The sequence below is a fragment of the Chlorocebus sabaeus genome, chromosome 10 (genome assembly GCF_047675955.1).
Source record: "Chlorocebus sabaeus isolate Y175 chromosome 10, mChlSab1.0.hap1, whole genome shotgun sequence".
NCBI lineage: Eukaryota > Metazoa > Chordata > Mammalia > Primates > Cercopithecidae > Chlorocebus > Chlorocebus sabaeus.
In genome coordinates, this window is record NC_132913.1 from 88,947,528 (window position 1) to 88,971,958 (window position 24,431).

The 24,431-nt window shown below is 38.1% G+C and overlaps 1 protein-coding gene across 6 annotated transcripts in view; it reads right to left on the reverse strand.

Annotated features, from left to right (window-relative positions):
* LOC103217647 (C2 calcium dependent domain containing 6) overlaps nucleotides 1-24,431 on the reverse strand; it is a 73,925-nt gene that overhangs the window by 20,199 nt on the left and 29,295 nt on the right. For 4 of the 6 annotated variants that reach the window (XM_038001744.2, XM_038001743.2, XM_038001747.2 and 1 more), the window contains exons 5-9: nucleotides 16,776-16,898; nucleotides 9,925-10,008; nucleotides 8,895-8,963; nucleotides 6,634-6,713; nucleotides 442-588 (exon numbers count right to left, since the gene is read on the reverse strand). In XM_038001744.2, coding sequence (XP_037857672.1) covers nucleotides 442-588; nucleotides 6,634-6,713; nucleotides 8,895-8,963; nucleotides 9,925-10,008; nucleotides 16,776-16,898 — 503 coding nt within the window. The remainder of the gene's footprint in view (nucleotides 1-441; nucleotides 589-6,633; nucleotides 6,714-8,894; nucleotides 8,964-9,924; nucleotides 10,009-16,775; nucleotides 16,899-24,431) is intronic. The other 2 variants (XM_038001746.2, XM_038001745.2) reach the window with 1 other exon arrangement.

The window sequence follows — 24,431 nt, forward strand, 5'->3', positions numbered from 1 at the left end:
CATTGCAAGACCTCATCTCAAAAAAAAAAAAATAGCCAGGTGTGGTGGTAGTGTGATGTGTCTGTAGTCCCTGCTTCTCAGGAGGCTGAGGCAGGAAGATTGCTTGAGCCCAGGAGTTCCAGGCTGCAGTGAGCATAATTGTGCCACTACACTCCAACACTTCAATCTGGGCCAAACTGGGTGACAGAGTGAGACTCTGCTTCAAAACAGAAAAATAAAGGGAGTTTTCACCTCTTTCTTTGGCATAACACTTTTTCAAACAAGATACCTAAATTGACAAGTAAAAATCAGAAATAATCTCTGAACCAATGAAACAACAGCACCACAATGAAAGTTTCTGAGCCTACAGCAAGCCTATGTCTCAAAGGGAGAAATTAATGTATTATACAAATAACACCTAAGATGAAAATTTTGAGCTCTTTTGAATTTTTTTTTTTTTACCTTTCCCGGGGTTGTTGCTGAAGTTTTTCAAGTCGCACTACAGAAGATGTCTGGTCGGAGGATTGCACAGCTGGAGTCCCAACAGTAACATTCAGGTCTGGGGATAAGAATGCTGGATATTCTACTGTCTGTGGTGTAATAACTTTTCTGCAAAATAATAATAAAGTGAAATATTGAAATTATACAAAAGTCCACTTGCAAAATCAGTGGCGGCTATTACTTTTGAACCCTTCCCTCCTTTACACTTTTAGCTCACCTAGCCACCTTGGGCCATCGAAGGCCAGAGCTAGGAAAAAAGCCAAGAGCCAGAAGTAAGCGCTGTCCTGATTATCCTTACTACTAAACTCAGACCATAGGCAGCAGGGATGGAAAAGGACAGAAGGGCCTGAAGTTCTAATGAGAAGTACAAAGTATCTGAGCCCAGACATCTCTCCAAATCTTTAGACCCAAATTTCTATCTCTCTCTTTTTTTTAATTTCTTTTTTTTCAAACTATAAGTTCTAGGGTGCATGTGCACAATGTGCAGGTTTGTTACATATGTATACAAGTGTCATGCTGGTGTGCTGCACCCATTAACTCGTCATTTACATTAAGTATTTCTTCTAATGCTATCCCTCCCACCTCCCCCCACCCCACAACAGGCCCCGGTGTGTGATATTCCCCATCCTGTGCCCAAGTATTCTCATTGTTCAATTCCCACCTATGAGTGAGAACATGCAGTGTTTGGTTTTCTGTCCTTGCAATAGTTTGCTCAGAATGATGGTTTCCAGCTTCATCCATGTCCCTACAAAGGACATCAACTCATCCTTTTTTATGGCTGCATACTATTCCATGGTATATATGTGCCACATTTTCTTAATCCAGTCTATCATTGATGCACATCTGGGTTGGTTCCAAGTCTTTGCTATTGTGAATAGTGCCACAATAAACATACATGTGCATGTGTCTTTATAGCAGCATGATTTATAATCCTTTGGGTATATACCCAGTAATTGGATGGCTGGGTCAAATGGTATTTCTAGTTCTAGATCCTTGAGGAATCGCCACACTGTCTTCCACAATAGTTGAACTAGTTTAATATTTATTTTTAAAATCTATTAATTTTTTGGAATGCATTTTGTGCTAGGTGCAATGTTCATATGGCTATGTATATTACCTCATTCACTTTTCACAGCAAGCCCATCAGATGAGAATTATTAGATCCTATTTTATATATAAGAAAGCTAGTATTAGAGAGATTAAACAACTCCTCCCAAGGTCTCACAGCTGGTAAGTGGCAAAGCTAACATTTGAACACAGTCTGTTTGACAATAAAGTTTAGATTCTTAAACTGTATTCTATACTATGCATAGTAGTAAGCACCTTAAACTCAGCATGTCCAAAATAGAACTCACCATTTTCCCCTTCTCCAGATATGCTCTTTCCTAAGTGTTCCCTGGTTCAGGAAATAACAGCACCAAATGTATAGCCAATGGTCCCTAAATGTGAACATCTTTTTTCCTCCTTTCCCCTTCTGTCATCTTCCATCTCCAATCAGTCACTTCCTAATTACAGGAGATATAGCTAAACATTCTAAATACTTTACAAATTAGTTTGTTCCTCTGTTCCATTATATTAGTCAGGGTTGTCCATAAAAATAGAACCAATAGGATGTATATATACATAAATACATTTATGATAAGCAATTGGCTCATGTGATTATGGAGGCTGGTAAGTCCCAAGATCTACAAAGTTAATCAGCAAGCTGGAGACCCAGGAGAGCCAAAGGTATAATTTTAGAATGAATTCAAAGGCCTGAGAATCAGGAGAGCCAACAGTGTAGTTCCAGTCCAAAGGCTGGTAGGCTGGAGATCAGATCCAGAAGAGCTGATGTTTCACTTTGAGTCCAAGGGCAGGGAAAAGTTAATGTTCCAGTTCAAAGATAGGCAGGCAGGAGGAATTCTCTCTCACCCCAGGGTGAGTCAATCTTTTTGTTTCATTCAACTTATTGGATGAGGCCCACCCACACTAGGGAGAGCAACCTGCTTTCCTCAGTGTGCCAGTTTAAAAGTGAATCTCATCAGAAACACCCTCCTCTCAGAACAATTTTTGACCAACAGCTAGGTACCTATGGCTGCCACTATCATGTCATTAGATCTGTTGCATGATATGATCCAAATGGCAGAGCAGCTTGCATGGCAGCCTGGACCTGTTGCAGAGCCTTTTCTTGTTCTGGGTCCCACTCAAAACTAGCAGCTTTTTGAGTCATCCAGTAAGTGGTCCAGAATAACACACCCAAAGGAGGAACAGATTACCTCCAAAATCCAAAGAGGCCCACCTGTGGTTATTTCTCCAGGTGTTGTATCTCTTTTTTGTTGTAGGAGAAGCCAGATGCAAAAACCCATCCTTCACTGTGTACAGGATATCACCACCCATACCATGGACCCCTAGAAATTTCACTGAGGCAGAAGGCCCTTGAATTTTTGTCATATTTATTTCCCACTCTCTGACACAAAGATGTCTTATCAATAAGTCTAGAGTAGTTGCTACTTCTTGCTCACCGGGTCCAATCAGCACATCATCAATAAAATGGACCAGTCTGCTATTTTGTGGAAGAAAAAGGCAATCAAGATCCCTGGAAACTAAATTGTAATGTAGGGCTAGAGAGCTGACATACTCCTAAGTTAGGACAGTGAAGGTGTATTGCTCACCTTACCAGCCAAAAGCAAACTGCTCCTGCTGGTCTTTATTAACAGGCATAGAGAAATAAGCATTTGCCAGATCTGTAGCTGCACTCCAGATACCAGGGGATATGTTAATTTTCTCAAACAATGAAACCACAACTGGTGTAGCAGTTGCAATTGAAGTTGTCACTTGGCTAAGCTCACAAGAATCCACCGTCTTCTTCATCTGTCTTCTTCACAGGTCAAACATGGGAGTTAAATGGAGATGTGGTGGAAATCACCATTCCTGTGTTTTTCAGGTCCTTGATGGTGACACTAATCTCTGCAATTCCTCCATGCAGTATTGCTTTCGGTTTACTACTTTCATAGATGGAGGGAGTTCTATGGCTTCTTCTTGGCCTTTCCCAACATAATAGCCTTCAATCAATAGATCAGGAAACCAATGATTCTGCCAGTTACTGAGAATATCATTCCAATTATGCATTCTAGAACCAGGGAAATAACCACTGGATATGTTCAGGGACTCACAGAGCCAACTGTGAGATGGACCTTAGCCAAAACTCGATTGATCACTTGAGCTCCATAAGTCCTTACTCTGACTGATGGACCACAGTTACATTCAGAGTCTTCAGGAATTAGTGTTAGTTCAGAGACAGTGTCTAGTAGTCCCCAAAAGCCCTGATTGTTCCCTTCTCCCTAGTGCACAATTACCATGATAAAAGGCCACAGGTCCCTTTGGGGAAGACTGGGAGAAATACTAACAGCATACATTTTTGGAAGTATACTAGGGTCCTTTCTTGAGGTGACCCAACCTCCCTTTCATTAAAGGAGTTCTGAGTCTGTAAAGTAGATCAAGTCTGGGAATTGATTGAGAGGTCATGATTCTGTTTTTATGATGCAGATTAGACTTTTGTTCCCTCAACCTAGAACTTTTCTGCTTATACAGATCAGGTTAGAATTCAGTAGGCTTCCTATCTATTCATGTCTAGGAACACAGGATCAGATAGCCAACACCATAGGTCTGCACTACTAAGACTATTCTTATTACTTACTTGATTCTACTGTCCATTATGGTAACCATACCCACCTTGCCTTTGGCAGTTGAGTATCTTCACTTGGTTCCTGCCACCCTGGGACCCAATTACTCCCATTGCATTTAAGTTTCCTAATTCAGTGACTGCAGGTGCCACTATAAAGTCTAGCCCAGAGGGAAGAGCAATCACAGAGCTGTTTAAGAATGCCAGGGTACCCTTCACAAACTCATTTCTCATAGTCATGGTAAAACGTATGTCTTTTGGACCCTCCCAGGATGGGTGAGTCGATCTTAAATGGCAAGTCCACTCTAACATAATTGCTCTGAACCTCTAAAACCCTTCCTCTACATTAATCGAGCATTTCTAACTAACTCATTGTGAGCCATCTTTTGGTTCCTTTTTCAGTCATTCAACTAAACAAGCTATGAGAGCCCTTTCTAACTCCCCAAGCTGCAGCATTAAATGCAAAAATCTCTGCTTAGGCCAGCTGCAGTGGCTCATGCCTGCAATCCCAACACTTTCCGAGTCTGAAGTGGGTGGATCGCTTGAGCGCAGGAGTTCGTGACCAGCCTGGGCAACACGGAAAAACCCTGTCTCTACAAAAAATACAAAAATTAGTCAAACGTGGTAACACGTTTGGGAGCTACTTGGGAGGCTGAAGAGGGAGGATTGATTGAGCCTCAAGAGGTCAAGGCTGCAGTGAACTGTGATCTGTTGCCTGGGCAACAGAACAAGACCCTGTCTCCAAAAAGTAAATAAATAAAAATAATCTCTGTTTAGTAAGTCCATGTCAATAAACTCAGCCTGATCCAACTTTATTTTCCTTCCACCATCATCCCCTGCCCTTAATATCCATCCCTATACATGTTCTCCAGATTTCTGTCTGTATAAATTTAAAAACTCAAATAGTTCTTTTAGAATATATATGGAATATATTCCCAAGGACCCAAAGGAGTAAAATTTGCTCACATTTGAGAAGCATAAACCTACAATGACGATGATGGTAATGAAAAATATGTATTAATTTTATAAATAGGTAACAACTAATTAGGCATTTTGCTATTTGCTACCATGTTCTAAGTACTTTACATGTAACTTATTTAATCATCATAGTAACTCAATTGGGTAGTTTTAATTTTTATCCCATTCAACAAATGAAGCATAAAGAGCCTAAGTAACTTGCCCAAGGTCGTATAGGATGTGAGCCCATGCAGTCCGGCTCTAGGGCCTGAACTCTCAATCACTGTGTCTTGCCCCTGCCAATTACTCTAGCTCATCCCTCGTTGCTCTCCTCCTTGCTCCTAATCTCTTAGCCACTCTCAACTAAAGACTGTTCTCCAACATAATAGAGCCTCTTATGGCTCCCCGCTTTTATTTATGTGTCCTATCAAGAGAATGTGTCCCCTCACTCCTCCAAAATCAGCCAGATGCACTACTACCACTTTTACAAGTCTCACTCTAAGCACTTTCTTTTGTGGAGCCTTACTTAATCATTCTTTCCTCCCCAACTTCCCTAACAAGAATTAGAAGCTCCTTGGCTGTCTCACAGTTCTTTTTTGGCTCTTGAAGGGCTTTTATTCCATTTGCATCATCATAGTAATTATTTTTTATGTTACTTTGCATCAAGGGCAAGGAGAAGGCCTCACATGTCCTTGTATCTGCCATGACTTGGGGATAGAGCAGACATTCAATAAATGTTTATTTAATCAATGTATGAAGAAGAAAAATAAACATAAGAAAAAATTCAGCTTTACTATTTCAACAAATCACCAATATCAAATAGAGAATTTTAATGATAATATCCAGTGTTGGTGAGACTATAGGAAAATAAGCACTTCAGAACACAATTTCCCATTCAATACCTAACTCCCTCAATCCCATTTCAGCTTTTTTCCATTTCTTATTCTTGGATAACACTATAGATTAAATCTCTTTCTCAGGTGCTTATTTTTCTATAATCTATTTTTATTGTTGAAATTTCAAGATTGATTAGTATACTATATTTTAAGTTACTTTTGGTTTGCTAATGACTTTTTTTTTTACCATAGACTTTTTACAGACGATTTTATAGCAGTTGGAGTGGTGTGGAGGTAAGGGTAACATTACTATACTGCAGGGCAGAAAATTGATAACTATCAGACAGTCTGATGTTAAGTCTCTCACCTCTTTTCCCAAAAGTGGTATCTCCTTAGCCTGCTTTCCTTATTAAGCTACTCCTCCCTTCCCTCCTTCAGCCATGAATTTGGCACTCCTTCTCTTCTTTTATCTCCACACATCCTCAACTCCTCTATCCAGGGCTATACCCAGAAATTAAAAATTTCTCCCTGTTATTAAGCAAAACAATTCACTACTCTCTGCACCTCAGAGTCTGCGCCATCTTGGCCATGTCCTGGGGACTTCTTAAAAGAACTCCACCAAAATGCTCCACCAAACGGATTAAAATTGTTTTAAATGTCACATGATCTGACCATATTAACGAGACTTAAAACACTTACGTCACGGGATCTGTTCTTTCTGGAGGTGGTGTAGGATTCATAAACATGGATGGTTCAGTAATTTTCTGAAGAGGTTTTAACTGAAAAAAAAAATGTAAGTGTATTTTAGCACTGCTTAGTTACAATTAAAACTCACTAATTGTAATGCCATACCATATTAATACCATAATGCTATGAATAACCCAGGAGTATGAAATAGGCCTTAAATGAGACATGTAAAGAAATAAGGAATTAAGAGAGGAAAGAAAAAATTAACATTTATTGGGTACTAAATATTTGCCAAGCATTTTATTATACTTTTAATCTTATTTAACCATCTCAATAAACCTATACGGTAAGTAACTAAGCATATTCTACAGATGATACTGAAGATCAGTAATTCGTTCAAGGCTACACAATAGGCAAAAGTCAGGACTTGAATGTAGCTTTATCTGCCCCCAGTATAGTGCCCTGTTTACAGTATCACGATAGGTTAAGTAGGGGACCATATCACTGAAAAGTTCATAGATATAAAATCAAGTTTTTATTTTGAACTTTTATTATATATCCCATTTTTTTCCGTACAATTCCTTTGTTCCCGGTTTTTAGTAGATTCCACCTACATAAAATAATACTTGCCCAGTTTTATCTGAAAAGAATACCTCTCCTTAAAAATGACTATTACTACATATTATACTTATGTTCAGACACAAAACCTACCTCTCGAGTTGGTGCTCATGTGCTGTAACTGTCACAAAAGGAGTAAACAATTAGGGGTCCCTATAAGGCCTAATTATGATAAGAAATTTTTAAAATAACAGAAGAAAAAGTAAAAAATCAAAGCAGAGAAGGGAAAAAAAGCGTGTTCCTTGTGACTTTCATCTTATATTACTTCTGATTCAAAATGTATTAAACATCATTATAATATAGGCAAAATTTTAAAACATATTACAGAGATTTCTCAGTCAACATACTGGTAGACTTGTTTAATCAGGCTGACAGCTTCACTCTCAATTCCTAATTTAAAAAGACCCAAAACTTTAAAAAGGAAAAACTAAAAGTGAAAAATGATATGCAAATAAAGGTCATTTCCCCTACACAACAGCAGCACTAACAGGACTGCATTTTTGAATACCACAAAACTGATGACACACAGGAATATTAAGAGTTCTTTCAATATTTGATGACAGTATATATTGGTACAACTTTTCTGGAACAATTCCTTGAAAAGGTCATTGTTTTGGACAAGAATTTCCTTTCTAGGAATCTGGCCTAAGGACATAATGAAAGAAAAGGATATAGGTTAGTACATAAAAGTATTTGTGGCAATGTGGACCTATGGTAGTGAATTTAAAGGAGGAAGTCAAAACTAGGAAGATATCTTCTTTGGGTTTATTACTCTCTTGATGAATCAAGGAGAGTTCAAATAACATCAGAAGTTGAAATAACTGTGGAGGAAATGACCATATGAGTACAAAATATTATCTGAATTAGATCAATTACTCCATTTTGTTTTCTCAGAGCAGGATCTTACTGTGTTGCCCAGGCTGACTCATGTGATCCTCCTGCTTCAGACTCCAGAGTAGCTAGGATTACAGGTGTGAGCCACTAGGCCAGGCAATTACTCAATTTTTAGTAACTATTTTTAGATGCAGAAATCTACACTGATTTCTTGAATATTGGTGCCTTAAATTACATCAATATGTATGTGTACACACAAATAAAAGCAAGTTTTATTTTATTTTTTTGAGACAGAGTCTCACTCTATCGCCCAGGCTGGAGTGCTGTGGTACCATCTTGGCTCACTACAACTCCCGCCTCCCAGATTCAAGTGATTCTCCTGCTCCAGTCTCCCGAGTAGCTGGGATTACAGGTGCCTGCCACCATGCCCGGTTAATTTTTGTATTTTTAGTAGAGATAGGGTTTCGCCGTGTTGGAAAGGCTGGTCTTGAACTCCCAGCCTCAGGTGATTCACCCAGCTCGGCCTCCCAAAGTGTTGGGATTATGGGTGTGAGCCACCACGCCTAGCCTAAAATCAAGTTTTATAATAAAGACATGTCAAATAAAATATCATTGCTTTAAAATGTATAAACAAATCATAGTAAAGTCTCATCTTTCTTTAGGCTGAAAAAAAGCCCACATACCCCAAGATCGGGAGGTAAAGAAGCATCTTTTAAAAATATTTATTTTAAATAATTGATCAAACTGAAATAAAGCCTCAGAAGAGGATGATTTTACTGAAGAGTTACAACAGAATAATCTTTTAAAAGCGGGGAACTAACCTGATGTGAAAATCCATAACCAAAGTTTCCATAGGAGAACATAAATTCCACCTCCAGCCTGCAGACAAACTAAACATGTGGCAAATTTTATTGTTTGATCAGGATGATATTTTAATGAAGAAGTGACAAAAAGTGATATTTTTACTTTACAAATCTGTAAGTTAGAAAAGCCAAAGTATGAACTTCCCGACTTTTAAAAAAGCATTTACACAAGGAACTCCTACAGAAGAATTTATTGAGTTCCTAAAATGTTAAAACCTTTTATGTTAAAGTTAAGTAGTATTATACAATTAAAATATGGAAAATATCAACTTCTAATTGTTACTAGGATTACACTGAGACACTGACATACATATATATACATGTAGATTCATACATGTATATGAATAAATATACATTCATGCATGTATATTTTTAAATATTTACTAACACTCCTCTTACCTCCAGTCCCAGTTTCAGATAAAATTTTGATTTAGACAAGTGATTTCACTTCTCTGAAACCCAGGTTGCTTATATGTGAAATAAAGGAGGGCATGAGAGGTAATAAAGTCAAGTGTCCATCATTCTGTTTTTTATGTTCCTGGCCCCTGTTTTGGCCACTGGCAGCAAAAGTCTCTCTGAATAGAAAGATCAATTAATCTAACTACTAATTTTAAGGACTTAAAAAGAAATTAAATTAAGAACTGTAAACAACTCTTTAGAAACTCCCCAGAGAAAAAAATAATACTTCCTCAATTTAGCAAGTGAGGCTCCTGAGGCTATGCAGTCAAGGCAGCAGCCAGAGGCATTCTACTCTCTTACCCAATGATTTCTAATTTTCTTTATCACCATTTAGCAAAAAAAAAAAAAAAAAAAAAAAAAAAGAGGAGGAGGAGGAAGAGGAGATTTTTGTTAGTAAATATTGTACTTCCTATTTCATACATTTCTACTATTTCAAACAGTGACTGGTACAGTAACTAAAAGAATAAAAAACTTGTAGTCTACAAATAATATCAGAGTAAAGTTACATGAAATGTTAAGAAAATATTACATGCACATAAAACTTAAGAAGTTTCAGGAAAGTCCTTACTACGTTTCTATGCAACACTTGGACTTCTTCAATGAAGCACCCTTTCTAGAAAAAATAAAATAAAAGATTTTAAATATAGAATTACTCATGTATTACCCTGTATATTATCTAAACCAAGGGTCCCCAACCCCTAGACTATGGAGTGGTACTGGTCCATGGCCCATTAGGAACTGGGCTGCACAGCAGGAAATGAGTGATGGGCAAGCGAGCAAAGCTTCATCTGTATTTACAGCCACTTCCCATCACTCACATTACTGCCTGAGCTTCACTCCCTGCCAGATCAGTGGGGGCATTAGATTCTCACAGGAGCACGAACCCTATTGTGAACTGTGCGTGCAAGGGATCTAGGTTGCGAGTTCCTTATGAGAACCTAATGCCTGATGATCTGTCATTGCCTCCCATCATCCCCAGATGGGACTGTCTAGTTGCAGGAAACCAAGCTCAGGGCTCCCACTGATTCTACGTTCTGGTGAGTTAGTTGTATAGTTATTTCACTATATATTACAATGTAATAATAATAGAAATAAAGTGCACAATAAATGTAATGCACTTGAACCATCTCGACCCACCCTCCCCACGCTGGTCTGTGGAAAAATTTGCTTCCACAAAAATCATCCCTGGTGCCAAAAAGGTTGGGGACCACTGATCTAAACCACAAATCAGGTAATAATTTTTCAAATGCACATATGAACCTAATAGCCAAAGTACAAACATAAGGAATGTTCAAAAGAAGAAAATAAAAATTCCAAATTCAAGTAACAGAAATAAATGTATTTATATTATGTTGTAGACAAAAATGTTCTGCTAAGTTACAGTTCACCTTTTTGAAAGTCTTAGAGGAACTGCCATGCCTACATTGTTTTTGAGGGTGTATTGAGCATCCTTGACATAACTAACTCCATCTTAAAAAAAGACTCCATTTTATATTTTATAGGGCACTTTGCCAATAAGGATAAGATGTTTCGTTTAATGCACAAATAAAAAAATAAAGACTACGTTCAATCAGATAAGGACAGAAAAAAGCACACTCTTCCACTATCTGTTTTCAGCAGAGGACTCTGTGACTATAAAAGATTAGGCTTTCAGCAGCTCAAAACAGCCATCTTAACTGACACCATCTAACAGCCACTTGTGATAAGAACTTGACTTCTACCACTGAAGGTTCTGCAACCTCAGACTCCTCCTTGCAAAACTGATGGACTGCCCAGCCCAGACCAGGGCTCCTTTTGTCTTCTTTGCTCCCCATAGGCCAGTTCATTAACCTTTTCTCCTATTTCTTTTTCCTCTTGATATTAAATGTTACTTTGTTGTGGAATGTAATGTTTACATATTAAGTGTACTATTAGGTATGTTTGCAATATGGACTGACTTGTGGAGTGGCCTGAGCCTGTGTGCCCATGGCATGCCAAGTGAACGGGAGGTACTAAGGAGAACTGGCTCCTTGGGAACTCCATGTAGCTTGTGGCTTTTGTGATTGAAATAGCATTAATAAAAGCCTGACATTGTCGAAAGACACAAACATGCATGGGCCTGGTTACCTTTAACCTTGCACCCTCCTGAGAGAGGGGTTACTTAAACATAATTCTACATGATAAGCTGACTCCTGATAGAACTGAGTACTTCTCTCATCTCTCAGGGATGGCTGGATCTTTCAAACCACGTTAACCTTTGGTATCCTTGCTCAATATCTAGTCATCTCTGCTGTTATGAGTAGGTCCACAATTTTCCAGAAACTTTTTGAGTGCCAAAATGACACCAGAAGTAAAAAATTCCATACCTGGCCTATGTGACAAGTCACAATCAATATACAAAGAAGACTTTGTTTCATGCACAAAATTATTTAAAATATTATATAAAATTACCACTAGGCTATGTGTATAATATGTATATGAAACATAAATGAACTTCATGTTTAGAATTGGGTCTCATCCCCAAGCTATCTCATTATGTGTATGCAAATATTCCAAAATAAAAAAAAAAAAAATTAGAAGTCCAAAATGCCTCTGGTCCCAAGCTTTTTCAGATAAGTGATATTTAACCCATACAGACATTCTGGAAAATACTATGGGTGTTACTCAAAAAATTAAAAATATCATTACTATATGATCCAGCAATCCCACTTCTGAGTATACATTTAAAGGAATTGAAATCAGTATGTCAAAGAGATATCTGCACTCATGTCAGCACGATAGCCAAGATATGGAAGCAACCTAGTGTCCATCACCAAATGAACAGATGAGTATGTGGTGTATATACCTACATGCAATGGAATACTATGTAGCTTTAAAATAAAAAGAAATTCTGTCATTTGTGACATGGATGAAACTGGAGAATCTTACGCTGAGTGAAATAAGCCAGGCACAGAAAGACAAACACTGTATGATCTCACTTATCTGTGGAATCTAAACAAGTCAATCTCATAGAAACAGTAGAAAGGTGGTTACCAGAGGCTGGGGAGTAGGGGTAGGAATGGAGAAAGGGGGGATGTGTATAAAGTTAGACTGGAGGAGCAGGTTCTAGTGATCTACTGCACTGCCTGGTTAATAATAACTTATTGTATGTTTCAAAATTGCTGAATAAAATAGATTTTCATCATCCTCATTATAAAAAAAGATAAGTTGGTGAGGTGATGGAAATATTAATTGGTTTGATTGAACCTTTTTCAGTGTATACATAGATCAAAACATCACATTGTACCCCATAAATATATGCAGTATTTGTCAATTAAAAATAAATAATCAGCTAAAAAATTAATTTATGGGCAAACAGGAATATATCCATATGGAAATTTATACAGCAGCAAAAAATTAAGACTAGCTAAGTGTATTAATATTAGAAACATACTATATTTAGAAATATAAAGTAATATTTCTACAATCATACATAAGTAGTAAAGTTATGAAAAAATAAGGGAATAATAAATACAAAGTTTTAGATAATCATTTTTTCTTGAGGGAGAGGGAGGAGACAGAAGATGGCAACAAGCAGCAACATAAAGACTTGAACTTGAACTCTATGTTTATTATAATAAAACAGAGAAAATGCAAAAATCTTGTATTATAAAACTCCTTTAGACCTCATCTTCTCCCTATGCTATACGCTATGGTTGTCATATGCATTACCTCTCCAAACATTATAAACTGCACAGATCAGGTTATAATTTTTACTTTAAATAGTCACACAAATTTTAAAGAAAGTTATAAGAAAACAATAGTCTTCCCTCTAGCACCTCCATTCTGCTGTTGAGCCCAATCCGCAAATTTTTAATTTCAGATATTTTACTTTTCAGTTCCAGAATACGCATTTGGGTCTCTTTATATTTTCTATTTTTCTGTTTATGTTTATAAGAAAGAATTGGAAAGAAACTCTGAATAATGAAACATTATATTAGAATTGTGGAATGATGGGTGATTTTTGAATTTTAAAAAATTTACCTTTGTATTTTACAATATTAGCATATTATTGATCTTATAAAAATAAATATTGAAAAGTCTGCATATATGCTTCTAGTCTAAGTATCTAAGTTTCTACATTTTCTTCAACAAAAATTAACTAATATGTAATGTCACATATTTTGATGCCTAAATTGCCATAGTCAAAGGAACTTTAGTCATTTCCAAAGATCTTCTCCCAAAATATTTTTGAGACTCTCTGGTTGCTTATATTTAGGCATTACTCCATATGTTTATCTCCTTCTTCATCTCTTTCTATGTATTAGAAATTTATCTGATTTTCCCCAAGTTCTTATCATGAAAATTTTCAAACACACAAACCACTCAAAAGACTCCAATAAATACACTCCATGAAGGAGTAAAGAAATTCAAATATTTGTTTAACAACTGTTAAAATTGTTTAACATTGTGCCATTTTTTAAAATCTCTGTGTGTGTGTATAGATATATGTTTGCTGATCTATTTATAACTTGCAATCATCATTACTCTTCATTCCCAATTTTAAAACTTTACCTTGGATACTGTAAAAATAAGAATATTCATACTTATATATCTACAATATCAGTATTATACCCAAGAAAATTAACAATTCTAGAATTTTTTCTAATATTCAGTAAATATTTATTAAATTTTCCTAATTGTCCCAAGAATGTCTTTTATTTATGTTTATGTTTTCTTTTTTGAGACAGGGTCTCACTCTGTTGCCCAGGCTGGGGTGCAGTGGTGCAATCATGGCTCACTGCAGCCTCGACCTCACTGGGCTTACGTGATTCTCCTGCCTCAGCCCCGCATGTAGCTGGGACTACAGGCAGGTGTCACCATGCCTGGCTAATTTTTTGTGGGTGTTTTTTTGTGGGTTTTGTGGGTTTTGGGGGTTTTTTTGTTTGTTTGTTTGTTTTAGAGAAGGGGTTTTACCATGTTCCCCAGGCTGGTCTCAAACTCCTGGGCTCAAGCAATCCACCTCCCTCAGCTTCCCAAAGTCCTGGAATCACAGGTATGAACCACCATGCCTGGCTCCCAAGAGAGTCTTTTATAACTTTTTCAAATCTGTATTAAGTCAAATTGGTTGTATCTCTTTAAATCTAGAACAGTTTCTTCCATCTTTGGTGCATTTTTTTTTTTTAAATGATCACAGCTATTTAAAGAATCTACACAGGTATGTCCCATTTCTGTACTTATCTTAAGGTATTGTTTAACTTTTTCCCTACTTACTAAATTCCCGTAAACTTGAAGTTAGTTCTACACTCAGCTTGATTAGATTTGGGTTAAACTTTTTTTGTTTTTTGTTTTTTGTTTTTGAGGCAGGGTCTTGCTCTGTCACCCAGGCTGGAGTGCAGTAGCACGATCATAGCTCACTGCAGTCTTGAACTCCCGGACCCAATCGATCCTTCTGCCTCAACCTCCCAAGTCACTTGGACTATAGGCACATGCCACCACACCTGGCTAATTCTGTGTGTAGAGACAGGGTCTTGCTATGTTGCCAGACTGGTCTCCAACTCCTGGCCTCAACAACTCTCCCACTTTAGTCTCCCAAAGTGTTGGGATTACAGGCCTGAGCCACCACAGCCAGCCAGGTTAAACATTTCTGATGACGATAAGTCACAGATAATGTTGTGTACATCACATTGTATCACTACAGGAAGTACGTGATGCTGAGTTATCCAGAATTCATTAAGCTAAATTCGAGCTCTTGGTTAAAGTGGCAACTACCACATCTCTCTATTGTAGAGGAACATTTCCCCTGCACTGTTACTATGGCGCCATGCAAATATCTTGCTTCCCAATAACCTTTTTCCTAATGGTTTTTGGTGCCATTACTAAATATTGACTGAATTAATCATTCATTATAAAGAGTTGCAAAAACAATAATTTGTAATTCTTTCATTACTTCCACATTCATAAACTGGTATTCTTTTGTTTTAAAAATTTCCTTTTTCTTCATATGCCACCTCTTTTCTTTTTTGAAGATTATCACGGAGTCATGAATTTTCCTTTATTCAGAATGTTGTAATTATCTATGTTCAAGTTATTCTGAAGTTGGCCAATAGGAGTCCCTGCAATCTGGCTGTTGACATAACCCCATTAGTCTTTGAAGACTTCCTTGCTGTATGCAACAAAAAATATTCCTGAAAATACTTTAGGTTGTTTATACTTATTCACTAATCAACAAGTTCTTGACTCTGAGTTCAACACAACCACAAAATGAGCTGTTGGAAAGTGAAAAGGACTCCTAGAAAGGAGAAAACAAGAGGGAAGCAACCACAAAATCTGTATATAAACTCTGCCCAAATCTTTGGCTAACCCCTAAAAGACACATGCACAAGGAAGTCTGTAAGCAGCCCAGCTGAGGATGAAAGAACTAAACCAAAATTTGTGTTGCCAACTAAGAGACAGAGTTTGCGGCTTCAGTCATGTCTTAAGACATTTCAGAAACATAATAAAACATGTATAACTCTATTTAGCCATTCTACAATGTATACATATTTCAAAACATCATTCTGTACATGATAAATATATGCAACTTTTATTTGCAAATTTAAATAGCCAGGCACGGTGGCTCAGGCCTGTAATCCCAACACTTTGGGAGGCTGAGGCGGGCAGATTATTTGAGCTCAGGAGTATGAGACCAGCCTGGGCAACATAGCAAAACCCTGTCTCTACTAAAAATACAATGAGTAGTCAGGTGCAGTGGCATGTACCTGTAGTCCCAAATAGTGGGGAGACTGAGGCAGGAGAATCCCTTGAGCCAGGGAGGAGGAGGCTGCAGTGGGCCAAGAAATGTTATTTTCCAGAAAGTTAGTTAGTGATACAACCTAAAAGTCTAAGTGTGGGTTTTTGTGGTTACTTAATTTCATATATATATATGTATTCTGGAAAATATTTTTTTTTTGAGATGGAGTATTGCTCTTGTTGCCCAGGCTGGAGTGCAATGGCACGATCTCGGCTCGCTGCAACCTCCGCCTCCCAGGTTCAAGAGATTCTCCTGCCTCAGCCTCCCAAGTAGCTGGAATTACAGGCATGCGTCACCATGTCCAGCTAATTTTGTATTTTTAGTAGAGATGCGGTTTCTCCATGTTGGTCAGGCTAGTCTCGAACTCCCAACCTCAGTTGATCTATCCACCTCGGCCTCCCAAAGTGCTGGGATTACAGGCTGGAAAATAAATTTTTAAAAACATTATGCTACTATAAGCCAACTCTTTTAAAAAATATATAGCCAAAGGGAGATTTTATTTCTTAAGCACACGAATTTGAAGGCAGATGATAAACAAAAAAGCCCGTCAAGTATAATAAATCACAACAACAAACTGGACAACCAACTGGCAACATGATACCAAGGTGAAAAAAATCATTTATACATACCTGAATTACTTCATAAAGGTGTACCTGAACACTCCCTAACAAGAAGGCACGTTTTTCTGTATTGTCATATTGTATGAGTTCCAATAAAATATTATTCCGCTCATCATCATAACGTCTGGGAACCTCAATATCAGAATATATAAGAAAAGCAGCATTAAATTTGAGCCTAAATATTTCTGAACACATACATCCTATATACTATTACATTATTTGCATACCTAGTGATTCGTTTTTATATGTCATTAGCTTTGTAACTTTCAACCTCACAGTCACATATATATTAATATCAACAAAATGAAGATCTTGCTTATATCTAATGGCAATTATCATCTTTTGGAAACACTCATTGCCTACATTCTCTTTTTAACGCTACACAAAAGTTCACCCTTAATACTCTATTGAAATTACACTATCAAAGATAATCAACTACCCAATATGAAATCCAAATAATCCAGATAATCCAAATACAGGTTATCCAAATATCTAACACTAAAAAATATCTAATATCCTTTTCAGTCTCTGTTCTTTAACTTTTTGATAACACATATACTATTGCCTGAACTTGAAACTCTCTCCCAACCCTGAGCTCTGGAGCACAGTACCATTATTATGTAACCTTTAGTATCTGTCCACTCTCTTGCTAATTAGAAACAAAGTCATGCCTCCCCACTCCTAAGAATCCAGGTGCCTTCCTACAGTGTCTCTCCTGATGGTTGACATCAGAGCCTGTATCAGCCTTCTTAAAGTTATGTTGATGACTGTCTTCCCCCAAGAAATGAGAAAAAAGGGATCTGCAAGCCCTGGGTGCCAGCAGACTAGTTAAGAGGGCAGGCTCCGTTTTTCCACAATTTGGCATCCGGATTATCGGAAACAGAAAACTACAAATGCTCAGTAAAATATTTAAAATACCATTTTAAAAGCAAAACAGGGTTAATAAAATGGTGAGACGTAATCATATGAAACTCCAAGTATTGGCAGACACTCAGAGAAGTAAACTAGACCCTGAAGTTACATTTGCCCTAAGGGCACTTCCCAATCAGGTGACCTAAAACTGCAGTTTGTATGGTCTTGAAAGGCAAAGAAGAGAGAAGACAAGACAGGATACATTTAGCAGACGGTCCTTGCCCAACCGTCCTCCCAGAAAGCTGAGAACCCAAAGGGCCATGGCTTCGGTGAATGGAGAACCCCTTTTCCCATCATGTATCTATAGAAGGCTGCAAGGAAAGTTGTACTGCTGAGTAGAACAGAGTGCGGGGTCCCTAATAAGCTATAAACAAAAAACGGTTCAGTGAAATTGCAGCCTAAAGTCACAGTAACTGCATCTTATAAAAAATTTCGAGCCAGACACGTAAAATGGTTTACATGGTAAACTTTATATTATGTATATTTTGTCATAACATAAACAAATAAACAGGTCAACTTAAATTTTAAAAAATATCTCAAGTGGAATTTAGTTTAAAACTGTCCCAAACTGGTAGTGGACTCGGTTGCCTTAGAAGAAACACAAATCTTTCGTAGAGCTACTGCTTTCATCCTAGACCTCAAAGAAGTTCCACAAATAATTTTCCAAGGAAAACGAGCAGTTAACAGTCAAAAATAACTCAGTCAGCATGGAAACAAAGCGCCACAAATGAGAATAGCAAAAATAGGCCCCCAAAAAACTTTAAATATTGGAATTTTAACGAGCTATGTTTACTATGTTTAAAGGAACAAAAACCAAGCTGAAAATATACTCCTGGCACAGAAAACTAAAAATGATTTAACAAACCTAAACAAGGAACAACTTGTAGAAATGATAACTAAAACAATTGAATAAAAACACTATATCAACTCAACCACAAATCTGATGCAGCTCTGGAGAATTAATGAACCAGAATTAAGGAATCCCAGCACTTTGGGAGGCCAAGGCAGGTGAATTGCTCCAGCCCAGGCATTTGATACTAGCCTTGGCAACATGGCAAAATCCCGTCTCTACAAAAAAATATGAAAAGTAGCCAAGCATAGTAGTGCACATCTTTAGTCCCAGTTACTCAGGAGGCTGAGATAGGAGGATCACTTGAGCTCAGAAGGTTGAGGTTTCAGTAAGCCGTGATAGTGCCACTGCCCTCCAGTGTGGGTGACAGAGAGAGACCCTGTCTCAATAAAACTAATAATAATAAAACAAAATAAAGATCACAAGAATTATGTAGAATGCAAGGCAGAGAGACAAAGTGATGAAAAGTATTTTTTATAGGTTAAAAGACATGGAAGATAGTGTAAGAATACCTAACATAAGTTAACCAGAGTCCAAGGAAAGGAAATAAAGGATTAAGAAAATGGAGCAGAGAGGCACTATTTTAAGAAATATTAGCTAGCCAGGCATAGTGGCTCATGCCTGTAATCCCAGCACTTTGGGAGGTCAAGGTGGGTGAATCATGAGGTCAGGAATTCGAGACCAGTCTGACCAACATGATGAAACCCTGTATCTACTAAAAATACAAAAATAAAAATACAAAAATTAGCTGGGCATGGTGTCACGCACCTGTAATCCCAGCTACTCAGGAAGCTGAGGCAAGAGAATCGCTTGAACCCAGGAGGTGGAGGTTGCAGTGAGCCGAGATTGTGCCACTGCACTCCAGCCTGGGTGACAGAGTGAGACTCTGTCTCAAAAAAAAAAAAAAAAAGAAAGAAAGAAAGAAACATTAACTAATGATTTTTCATAACTAATGAACATCAACAATCCAGGTTAAGCAGCCAATAAATCCGAACATAATATACAGAAACCCAAATACAGACACATCAGAGTGAAATTAGAAGAAAAACATTTATAACATACACACAGAGAGGAAGACACATTATTTTCAAAGGTGACAGACTGACAAGTGACTTCTCTTCAACAAATATGGATGCTAAGAGATAGTGAAATGATACTTCAGAAAATAACTGCAAATTTACAATTCTATACTCAATAAAATTTTCATTCAAAAATGAGAATGGCATAAAGACCTTCAAACTAACAAAACAGAAAACCAAACACCACATGTTCTCACTCATAAGTGGGAGTTGAAAAATGAGAACACATGGACACAGGGAGGGGAACATCACACAGGGAGGGGCCTATCAAGGGGTGGGGGGATAAGGGAGGGATAGCATTAGGAGAAATACCTAATGTAGGTGACGGTATGATGGGTGCAGCAAACCACCATGGCACGTGTATATCTATGTAACAAACCTGCCCATTCTACACATGTATCCCAGAACTTAAAGTATTAAAAAAAAAAAAAAAAAAAAAATTCCCTACAGAACAAGGAAAAAAAAAAAAAAAAGACCAGGCAAACAAAATAATTATGTCACCAATTAACTCTCACAGGAAAAATAATTCTAAATAAATAGTTCTGACAGAAGGTAACTGACCCCAGGAGGATGATCTGAGCTGTAAGAAAAGTTAAAGTGGCAAATATGTAGGTAAACTAAACAAATATAGACTATATTAAATAAATACAAATTACAACTCAGGGGAATTAAAAATACAAAAAAAAGAGACAATAATAACATATTAGTTGAGGGTGACAAATGGAATTAAAGTTTCTAAGATCCTTGCTCTTCCCAGGAGAAAGATGAAGGATGAGGGTACTGTTAAACATCAGATTTGATAAGCATACAAAATTTCCATGATAGCCATTTTTAAAAAGAGTAGTGTATAATCTCCAAAACAAGAAAGAAGAAAAATGCAATGAAATTGCAAAATACAGTTGACCCTTGAACAACATGGTTTGAGCTGCATGAGTCCACTTAAACATGGTTTTTCTTTTCAATAAAAGTTAGACCCAATGTGCCTGCCTCTCCTTCTACCTCCTCCACTACTACCTCCTCTCCCACCTTTGAGACAGCAAGACCAACCTCTCTTCTTTCTCAGCCTGCTCAATGTGAAAACAAGAATGAAGACCTTTATGATGATCCTCTTCCACTTAATGAACAATAAATATGCTTTCTTTTCCCTATGATTTTCTTCACATTTTCTTTTCTCTAGTTGCGGTATTATAAGAATACAATATATAAAATATAACATACAAAATATGTGTCAATCAACTGTTTATGTTATTGGTAAATATTCTAGTCAATAGTAGACTATTAGTAGTCTACTGACTGGGGAAGTCAGAGTTTTGACTGCAGAGTGGGGGTCAGTGCCTCAGTGCCTGTGTTGTCTAAGCATCAACTGTACTCAATCCCGGAGCTGAAGAAAAGAAGACAAAACAGGGAGGAAGAAAAAATAATCCACAGCGGGGGCGCCCAAGATGGCCAAATAGGAACAGCTCCAGCCTCCAGCTCCCAGCGTGAGCGACACAGAAGACAGGTGATTTCTGCATTTTCAACTGAGGTACCGGGTTCACCTCTCTAGGTCGTGTTGGACAGGACAGTCAGTGCTGGTCAGTGGGTGCAGCCCGACCAGTGAGAGCTGAAGCAGGGTGAGGCATTGCCTCACCTGGGAAGCGCAAGGGGGAAGAGAATTCCTTTTCCTAGCCAAGGGAAACTGAGACACACAACACCTGGAAAATCGGGTAATTCCCACCCTAACACTGCACTTTACCAAGGGTCTTAGGAAATAGCACACCAGAGATTATATCCCACGCCTGGCCCAGAGGGTCCCATGCCCACAGAGACTCCCTCATTGCTAGCACAGCAGTCTGAGATCTCACTGCAAGGGGACAGCGAGGCTGGGAGAGTTGTGCCCGCCATTGCTGAGGCTTAAGTAGGTAAACAAAGCCACCGGGAAGCTCAAACTGGGTGGAGCCCACCACAGCTCAAGGAGGCCTGCCTGCCTCTGTAGATTCCACCTCTGGGGACAGGGCATTGCTAAACAAAAAGCAGCAGAAACCTTGTCAGATGTAAATGACCCCGTCTGACAGCTTTGAAGAGAGCAGTGGTTCTCCCAGCATGGAGCTTGAGATCTGAGAACGGACAGACTACATACTCAAGTGGGTCCCTGACCCTTAAGTAGCCTAACTGGGAGACATCCCCCACTAGGTGCAGACTGACACCTCACACCTCACATGGCTGGGTACACCTCTGAGACGAAGCTTCCAGAGCAAGAATCAGACAGCAAAACTTGCCGTCCAGCAATATTCTATCTTCTGCAGCCTCCACTGCTGATACCCAGGCAAACAGGGTCTGGAGTGGACCTCAAGCAAACTCCAACAGACCTGCAGCTGAGGGTCCTGATTGTTAGAAGGAAAACTAACAAACAGAAAGGACACTCACACCAAAACCCAATCAGTACATCAGCATCATCAAAGACCAAAGGCAGATAAAACCACAAAGATGTGGAAAAAGCAGTGCAGAAAAGCTGGAAATTCAAAACATCAGAATGCATCTCCCCCTCCAAAGGAATGCAGCTCATTGCCAGCAACAGAACAAAGCTGGACGGAGAATGACTTTCACGAGTTGAGAGAAGAAGGCTTCAGTTGATCAAACTTCTCAGAGCTAAAGGAGGAACTACGTACCCAGTGCAAAGAAACTAAAAATCTTGAAGAAAGAATGGAAAAATGGATAACTAGAATAATCAATGCAGAGAAGTCCATAAACGAACTGATAGAGATGAAAACCATGACACGAGAACTACATGACAAATGCACAAGCTGCAGTAACCTACTTGATCAACTGGAAGAAAGAGTATCAGTGATTGAAGATCAAATGAATGAAATGAAGCGAGAAAAGTTTAGAGAAAAAAGAGTAAAAAGAAATGAACAAAGCCTCCAAGAAATATGGGACTATGTGAAAAGACCAAATCTATGTCTGATTGGTGTGCCTGAAAGTGAAGTGGAGAATGGATCCAAGTTGGAAAATACTCTGCAGGATATTATCCAGGAGAACTTCCCCAACCTAGCAAGGCAGGCCAACATTTAAATTCAGGAAATACAGAGAATGCCACAAAGATACTCCTCAAGAAGAGCAACTCCAAGACATATAATTGTCAGATTCACCAAAGTTGAAATGAAGGAAAAAATGTTAAGGGCAGCCAGAGAGAAAGGCCGAGTTACCCACAAAGGGAAGCCCATCAGACTAACAGCAGATCTCTTGGCAGAAACTCTACAAGCCAGAAGAGAGTGGGGGCCAATATTCAACATTCTTAAAGAAAAGAATATTCAACTCAGAATTTCATATCCAGTCAACCTAAGTTTCATAACTGAAGGAGAAATAAAATCATTTACAGAAAAGCAAATTTCTGAGAGATTTTGTCACCACCAGGCCTGCCCTACAACAGATCCTGAAGGAAGCACTAAACATGGAAAGGAACGACCAGTACCAGCCATTGCAAAAACATGCTAAAATGTAAAGACCATCAATGCTAGGAAGAAACTGCAACAACTAATGAGCAAAATAACCAGCTAATATCATAAGGACAGGATCAAGTTCACACATAACAATATTAACCTTAAATGTAAATGCACTAAATAGTCCAATTAAAAGACACAGACAGGCAAATCGGATAAAGAGTCAAGACCCATCAGTGTGCTGTATTCAGGAGACCCATCTCACATGCAGACACACACATAGGCTCAAAATAAAGGGATGGAGGAAGATCTACCAAGCAAATGGAAAACAAAAAAAGGCAGGGGTTGCAATCCTAGTCTCTGATAAAACAGACTTTAAACCAACAAAGATCAAAAGAGACAAAGAGGGCCATTACATAATGGTAAAGGGATCAATTCAACAAGAAGAGCTAACTATCCTAAATATATATGCACCCAATACAGGAATGCCCAGATTCATAAACTAAGTCCTTAGAGACTTACAAAGAGACTTAGACTCCCATACAATAATAATGGGAGACTTTAACACCCCACTGTCAACATTAGACAGATCAACGAGATAGAAAGTTAACAAGGATATCCAGGAATGGAATTCAGCTCTGCAGCAAGCAGACCTAACAGACATCTACAGAACTCTCCACCCCAAATCAACAGAACATACATTCTTCTCAGCACCACATCACACTTATTCCAAAATTGACCACATAGTTGGAAGTAAAGCAGTCCTCAGCAAATGTAAAAGAACACAAATTATAACACACTGTCTCCCAGACCACAGTGCAATCAAACTAGAACTCAGGACTAAGAAACTCAATCAAAACTGCTCAACTATATGGAAACTGAACAACCTGCTCCTGAATGACTACTGGGTACATAATGAAATGAAGGCAGAAATAAAAATGTTCTTTGAAACCAACGAGAACAAAGATACAACATACCAGAATCTCTGGGACACATTTAAAGCAGTGTGTAGAGAGAAATTTATAGCACTAAATGCCCACAAGAGAAAGTGGGAAAGATCTAAAACTGACACCCTAACATCACAATTAAAATAACTAGAGAAGCAAGAGCAAATAAATTCAAAAGCTAGCAGAAGGCAAGAAATAACTAAGATCAGAGCAGAACTGAAGGAGATAGAGACACAAAAAATCCTTCAAAAAATCAATGAATCCAGGAGCTGGTTTTTTGAAAAGATCAACAAAATTGATAGACCGCTAGCAAGACTAATAAAGAAGAAAAGACAGAAGAATCAAATAGAGGCAATAAAAAATGATAAAGGGGATATCACCACTAACCCCAAAGAAATACAAACTACCATCAGAGAATACTATAAACACCTCTACGCAAATAAATTAGAAACCTAGAA